Below are 8298 nucleotides of genomic sequence, written 5' to 3' on the forward strand. Positions count from 1 at the left end.
CTAAACTTGTAGCCGAGATTCTCAAAGAAATTTTGTAGCAATTGAATGAGCTATCACCCTCAAGTGATTGTGAAGGCCTAGTTGGAATAGAATCACGCATTGATGATATATATGAAATCATTATTACATATTGAGTTGCCAGATTTTAGAATAATAGGAATGTGGGGGATGGGTGGAATTGGGAAAACAACTATTGCCGGACTAGTGTTTAACCAACTTTGTAGTAAATTTGAAGGTTGTTGTTTCATTGCAAATGTTAGGGAAGAATAAAAAAGATGTGGATTGTGTTAGAATTTGAGATAGGTCTAACCCCTCACCCAAAAGGCCTTGTTGAATGGGAGGATTACCCCCTCTTATAACCCAATAGGCTTGAGCGTGCCTAGTCGATGTGGGACTCCAACACTCCCCCTCACAGTCAAGCCCATATGTTGGGTCATGCCTGTTATTAGAGGTAGTTGCTGGCTCTAACTCCTCACTCGCTGGTCAAACGCTTAGCTCAACTAAACCTGGGTTCTGATACCATGTTAGAATTTGAGGTGGGCCTAACTCCTCATCCAAAAAGCCTTGTTGAATGGGAGGATTATCCCCTCTTATAACCCAATAGGCTTGAGCGTGTCTAGTCGATGTAGGACTCCAACAGATTGGTTCATTTGCGAAATCAAGCTCTTTCTCAAATATTAGAAGAAAACCTGAAACAGGTTCTCCTGCTATACCTGCACCTGTTAGCAGAAGACTTTGGCACAAAAAGGTTTTAATTGTTATTGATGATGTAAATGAATTAGGACAACTAGAATTTTTAATCGGAGGGCTTCCTCAATTTGCTCCAGGAAGTAGGGTCATTATAACTACAAGAGATAAACAAGTGCTTTGTAGTTATAGAGTGTGTTGGTGAAAGGCTGAAAAGTGCAAATGATCAAAGTTAGAGGAGATGATTGTAATTTCTCATATGTCACTAACAAGCAACGGTGTCGTTTTGGAATTGTTAAGAGCAGTTGTCTTCTTCATTTCATAAGCTCCCTACTTTACTCTTTTACGTCTTTACTTTCTCTTCTTCGAAGCTCTGTATATAAATCCCTAACATTGTAATCTCATCATTTTTTTTTCTCAAGATTCAATAATATTGAATTCCCTTTCTCTTCATTTTTTCGATTTCTTTCAGTTTCTTCTCATGGTATCAGAGCCAAAGACTAACGTCAATGGCAAAAATTTCTGGAAACAATAGCTCTAACGAGAACTTTGTGAAGATGTTTGGCAGCTCAACTTCAGTTTTCTCGTCTAGTCTTCAAGTTGTCAGTCCGAAGCTAACAAGAGATAATTACAGAGATAATTATCGCTTCTGGAGATCGCAAATCTTATCAGCTGTCGGAGCTCATGATCTTGAAGAACGCTNTATATTTGAACCTTTGATTCGTTTGGTTGTTTTTTCTTTCCTTTTTCTCTCATATTGACTTAAATTTCACCTTTTTTTTTCCTTTTTTTTTTTTTTTTGAGAAATAAAGCCAAATTTCTTTCCTTTCTTTAAAGTTCGATGTTAAGGTATAGTTTTTTAATAAAAAATTTTATTTATGGTCATTTTTATTGTTTTTTGACTGACTCATTCTGTAAGAAGTGATTTAGTCGGTGCAAAAGAAGTGATTCAATCGGCACAAAAAAATAAATAAATATTATAGAACAATGGAAAGTTGTTGAATTAAGTATTAAACCCAGAAATGATATTTTAATATTTTGTTGATATTTGGTCTTTTTTAATTATTTTCTCTCTAGAAGAAGCAACTTTATTGGGTGGAAAAAGAAAAGTTATAGAATGACGGAATATTTTCTTGAGCCATCAAGAAATGATACCAAAATATTACATTGATATACAGGAATAAATTATTTAAAGTAATTTATAATGTCAATTTGATAAAACAGATAGTGTCATTTTAATGATATTTAACTCAAAATGATAAAACAAACATATTGTTCATAAAATTATTTTAATAGATCATATGCATAATGGATAAAAGTTTGGCTATTGTCATAGTACTAAGCAATTTTTTTATTCTTATTTCATCTAAGGGTATGTTTGGTACGACTTCTTCTAATAGAGCTTATAAAAGAAAAACTTAATTATTAGATTAGAGTTTATAAGAGTAGAGCTTTTATAAACAATTTGTTTGTAATTTGGTTAAAACTAGTATTAATTTACCCAAAAAGACTTTAATAGAAAGTAAATGGTAGGGGTGTTCGGTTCCGGGTACCCTGCACTTTTTGAAAGAACCGGAACCAACGGTTCCTTGAAATTTGGAACCAGAACCGGAACCGACGGTTCCGGTTCCTAGGTACCTAGAACCAGAACCTGTAACAACAGTTTCGTTCCGGTTCTGGGTACTCTGTAAAATTACATGACCCCCCAAAAGTTTTTAAAATAGTAAAAAAAACTTTAAAAACTTACAAATACCCCCCCACCTGGCACTTGTTAACAAAAATAAAATTACAAATTATAAATTCAAAATTACAAACTCCATTACTTTGTAAAGGTAGATTCTCAAAAGTCAAACCAACTTACTTTAAATGTTATGAAATATAAATATAAATGTATTCACATTATTTTTTCTACAAAAAGTTTCTATTAACCCCCCTAATATTTAATTTTATTTTATATTAGTCTCGGTTCCTAGTTCTTGGTTCCAGTTTCGGTTCCTAACTATAGGAACCGGAACTGGAACCGACAGTAACGGTTCCAAAAATTTGAAACCGGAACCTATCCATTGACGATTGGTTCTGGATAGGAACCGAAACCGAAACCGAAACCAAACCCAGGGTACCCACCGGTTCCGGTTCCAACCAGTTCTTTTGAACACCCCTAGTAAATGGTATCAAATTAATGAAATAGAGTAAGGATATTTTTGAAATTTCAATAATTTAAATAAGCCCAGAAAGTGCTACAAGCCGTAAATTAACTTATAAGAACTTTTGAAATGTAACCAAATAGTCTAAATTTTTTTAAAAGTACTTATAACTTTAAATAAGCTCTTTCAATCAATAGATTAGCACAACCAAACAAACTAATAAACATTATATTCTTGTTGTTTTATATGTTAGAATTAAGATAACTAATCAGCTTAAAATTGTAATGTAGAAAAGAAGCAGCGGTAAAGTAATTAAGGAAGATTCATTTCAGACGGAATAAGTTCAAAATTTGAATTCCACAAGTTACTTCATCAAATCTTTTTAAGGGAATTTATTAAGAAAACAAATAATCCAACTCTTATTAAATGATTAATGAGATATTTCAAGTCTTATTAAACTTCATTTTTGTAATCAACCGTCAATAAATTTATGTTATCTGTCTTCACCTGCCTTGTGAATTTACAATTTGAGGTCCTTAGTTAGAAATACAATCTTAATTTGATGTGGTTGTAATCAAGTAGGTAGACTTCCTACCAATAAAATAAAAAGTTCAGACAGAGAATGCACAATTTTGTGCTTTATCTTACATAAATTAAGGTAAATGTTTGTGTTTTGTCATAGATAGGTGAGCTCAGCTCTCTTATTGTATTGTATTACAATAGACATGTTAGCTCCATGTTAATGGATGATTAATTTATATGTTCCTAGTTATTCCTTTCCTTTTCCAGCATACATAATAATTATTTATTTGAATCATGTCATTGCTGACCCAAACTTTTTTATTTATGAGTTTGTAGAAACGTCATTTCTACATTGAGCTTTGCATTGTACAATCTCTGTTTCTTGTCAAAGAGACATTTTTACATGGCTTCTTCATCATCTTCTTCCTCCATTATCCTTCAATCGAAATATGAAGTGTTCCTGAGTTTTAGAGGAGAGGATACTCGTGATACCTTTACTAGTTATCTCTTTGCTGCATTGTGTCAAAAACAAATTCAAACCTTCATTGATGATGATGGACTTAAGAAAGGAGATGATATTTCCCCTGCACTCATGAAAGCAATTAAAGAATCAAAGATTGCAGTAATGATTTTCTCAAAAAACTATGCTTCTTCCAAGTGGTGCTTGGATGAACTTGAAGAGATTATTGAGTGTAAGAAAATGAATGGCCAAATAGTTATACCAGTTTTTATAATATAAAGCCATCAGATGTACGGAATCAAACTGGAAGCTTTGAGGATGCTTTTCAAGGGCACGAACAAAATCTGAAGGTTATGCCAGCAAAGGTGCAAAGATGGAGAGCTGCTTTGACTGAAGCATCAAATCTATGTGGAATGGATTCAATGGTGATAAAGTAAGTTTGCCTCTTTTATATATATAAAACTTTCTATAACTTTTACATGGTAAGGACCATGTGGTACATGCCTTTCATTAGCTCTCCAAATATCTGAAAATTTTACTTTAGTTATCTCACGAGCTTAAATACCATTAAGTTCATTTCTAATTTTCTGATACTTCTATCGTGGCATTTTTTTAACTTAGCATTTTTCTTTTTCATACATGCTAGGCCAGAGTCTAAACTTGTAGCCGAAATTATCAAAAAAAATTTGAAGCAATTGAATGATGTATCACCCTCAAATGTTTGTGAAGGCCTAGTCGGAATAGATGCACGCATTGATGATATGAAATCATTATTACATATTGAGTTGTCAGATTTTAAAATAATAGGAATATGGGGTATGGGTGGAATTAGCAAAACAACTATTGCCGGAGTATTTTTTAACCAAATTTGTAGTCAATTTGAAGGTTGTTGTTTCATTGCAAATGTTAGGGAAGAATCAAAAAGACGTGGATTGGTTAATGTGCGAAATCAAGCTCTTTCTCAAATTTTAGAAGAAAAACTGAAAACAGGTTCTCCCATTATACCTGCATCTATTAAGAAAAGGCTCCAACACAAAAAGGTTTTAATTGTTATTGATGATGTGAACGAAATAGGACAACTAGAATTTTTAATTGGAGGGCTTCCTCAATTTGGTCCAGGAAGTAGGATCATTATAACTACAAGAGATAAACAATTGCTTTGTAGTTATAGAGTGAATCACATATATGAAGTCAAGAGATTAAAAGACAATGAAGCTCTTCTACTCTTTTGCAATCATGCCTTTAAAACCAACCATCCAGATTTGGACTTTAAGGTGTTGTCAAGGACGATAACTGATTATGCCAATGGCAATCCATTAGCACTTAAAGTATTAGGTTCCTCCCTATATCAAAAGAGTAAACAAGAATGGGAAGGTGCATTCTGTGAATTAAGGAAAATTTCCAATCCCATTGTTTATAATGTGTTGAGAGTTAGCTACGATGGATTGAATGTAGAGCAAAAAAACATATTTCTAAATATCAATCATGTAACAGAAAATAGTTGTTACATCTCTTCGCAATTTGAACTTGGAGTTCTACTTGATAAGTCATTGATCTTTACAACACAATCTAATAGGATACAAATATCCTATTTACTCCAAGAGATGGGTTGGGAAATTGTTCGTCAAGAATCATTAACCGTGCCAGGGAAACGTAGCCAATTGTGGGATCATAAAGATGTATTTCATGTATTGAAGACGAACACTGTAAGTTTCAAATATTTGAGTTGTTTCTTCTACCAAAATTTCTATCAAATGATATTGAGTCACGTAATACTTGTATAAATTTTAGGAATTAAGATTGTATGTTTCATGCTAACCTACTCTTTTCTTTGGTATACATGAAGGGGACTGACGCAGTTGAAGGGTTGTTAGATATATCCAAAATCCCAGACCTGCATTTGAGTTCCAAAGCCTTCACAAATATGTCGAAGCTTAAATTTTTAAAGTTCTATGTACCTGGTCGGCATTTTGGAGAGTTGGTAAACATCAATAAAGTGTATCTTTCCCGAGGACTAAAATATCTCTCTAATGAATTGAGATATTTATATTGGCATGAATATCCTTTGAAAAGATTGCCATCGAATTTTAATCCGAAGAACCTAATTCGACTATCCTTGCCGTATAGTAATATTGATGGACAGTTCTGGGTGGATACAAAGGTATGATTTTGATTGTTAAAAATATTATTTAACTATGGGGAGATATAGATAATATGTTAAGTTTAATGATTTATTAATTTATTGGAATCATTTTCTTGTTTTACAGCACGGTTTTGGTTTCAAATTGTACAGCATTTCTTCACCTACCAATTATCTGGTCAACCTTCATAACTTGTATCTGAGAGGCTGTAAGAGTATTCAAAGATTTCCAAGTGACATTCATTTTGTATCGCTTGTCAGACTTAATCTATCGCAATGCATTAATCTCAAAGAATTTCCTCAGATTTCGGGGAATGTGAAATATTTATATTTAAATGGAACTGCAATAAACGAGGTACCCTCGTCAATTTCTCGTCTAACTAATCTTTGTGATTTATATCTACAATATTGCAGAAGGCTGAAAAGAATCTCAGCTAATATTTGCGAGTTGAAATATCTTTTTCGGCTTCTTGTTTCGTATTGCAGAGTTTCTACAACTCAATTACTATTCTCTCCCCGAAATTAGAAAGAAATTACTTGCTTAAAGTTATGTTTCTGCAATATAACAGACTTTCCCGAAGATCTGTGCAAATTATCCTCTCTGAAATGTTTAGATCTCCGTGGAAACAATTTTGAGCATCTTCCCTCAAGTATCAAGCAGCTATGTCAGCTGAAAAGTCTTTACCTACAGAACTGCGATATGCTTCAATCAATACCAGAGCTTCCGCTGGCACTAGTATATTTAGATGCTAGATCTTGCTGTCGACTCCAATCATTACCAAAGCCTCCATCAAATATAGAGGTATTGGATGAAGCGGAACTAGAAATAGTATCTGAATATTGTCTGCAACTGCAAAATACGGTAGATAAGTTTATAAGATTGAGTTTTATGAGCTGCCTGAAGCTGAATCGGAATGCAGACATTTTGGGAAATTCAGACGAGAGAATTGAACAAATGGCGATTTTAGCACTAAGACTCTGTTACGAAAAGGTTACTCTCTTCTTATGTCCCTCTCACTCGCACAATCTCTCTCTTATCAGATATTATGAATTTCATATTTCAGGTATTTGATAGAATACCTGGAGTCTTGTTATGTTTACCTGGGAGCGAAATTCCTAAGAGGTTTAGGCATCAAAGCTCAGGTTCAATTATAATTATTGAGCTACCTCAGCATTGGGATTATTACAATAGAAGGTTCATGGGATTCGCTTTCGCTGCTATTTCTGTAGTTGGGGAGAATGATGACGAAATCTCAAACGCGCTTGATATCTCATGTAATTACCGTTTTAAAGATAATTACGGTAACAAAGTTCGCTTTGGTTGGCATTGCGGTCTCAGCATAAATCATAAGAACTTGAATAATCCAGATCACATCATACTGGCATATCGTCCTTGTATGAATACTAGGCTAGTCGAGGATGGATATACAAATATCAGATTTAACTTCAGGGCAATGAAAGATGTACTCGGACAAAGACAAGTTTGCACAGTCAAAAGTTGCGGGGTTCATCCACTATTTCTAAAACCCAATATGACCCAGCCCAGCACCAGTGGAAGTAGAGGACCAAATGACGAAACCCCTGCCACTTAACTATAAGAGGAAGTTTCTTTTGATGGACTTTTTGTCTTTCGGCTTCTGGATCATGTTAAGGTTATTATCGACTGAATCTTAATTGGTTCTATTTTTTTTCTTTTTTAATTTATTTTAATTTCATTACTAAGTACTTCAATTTAAACAGGATAATGTTTATATTGAAGTTCTGAACTCTGAAGGTACAGCTTGTCTGGTGAAGTTATGAACCACTCCAAAAGTTACGAACTATGAAGGTACCCAGAAACTTTTTGTTATTATTCACTAGTACTTTTCTAGTTACAATACTATTGATTACCTCCTGCATGAGTGAGAAATTGATGATGGCTATTCCTTGTAACTCACGAACCGCTGCACATACTAGAAATTGATTTTGATGGCCAGGGCTAATTATTGCATCAAAGAAGATCATACTCGTTAATCATGCAACGTAATGTTACAATTGTACAACAGCTTAGTTTGGTTCAGATTTGAGGATAAACAAGCTGAATTGAGAAATAGCTATCTCTCTTTCTAAAATAATTGTCAATAAATCATTATTGATATAAGATTTTACTGACAATATTATAGTGTTCTCCTTTATCATCAACTTGAAACAGGAATTAAAAAAATTTGTTTTGCGGATTCTTGGTATTTGTCATTGCTTTAAACTTCTTAGATTTTAAAATTTTCCTCACAGGTTTGCATTGCTAAATTGAATCCAAGTTATGTGGCGGACTTGGATAATTATGTTCTTTGGCAGGATATATATTA

General features: G+C 33.6%; 1 protein-coding gene across 1 annotated transcript; it reads left to right on the top strand.

Annotated features, from left to right (window-relative positions):
* Positions 1 to 1196: 1196 nt before the first annotated feature.
* On the top strand, positions 1197 to 7545 carry LOC116105212 (disease resistance-like protein DSC1). Its single transcript, XM_031391646.1, has 9 exons — positions 1197 to 1415; positions 3745 to 3975; positions 4095 to 4246; positions 4460 to 5519; positions 5660 to 5790; positions 5887 to 5974; positions 6081 to 6162; positions 6523 to 6944; positions 7018 to 7545. The coding sequence occupies exons 1-9, from the start codon at positions 1197 to 1199 to the stop codon at positions 7543 to 7545; spliced, it is 2913 nt and encodes a 970-aa protein (XP_031247506.1).
* Positions 7546 to 8298: the final 753 nt, after the last annotated feature.

Source organism: Pistacia vera, unplaced genomic scaffold, assembly GCF_008641045.1.
Source record: "Pistacia vera cultivar Batoury unplaced genomic scaffold, PisVer_v2 Contig495, whole genome shotgun sequence".
Lineage (NCBI taxonomy): Eukaryota > Viridiplantae > Streptophyta > Magnoliopsida > Sapindales > Anacardiaceae > Pistacia > Pistacia vera.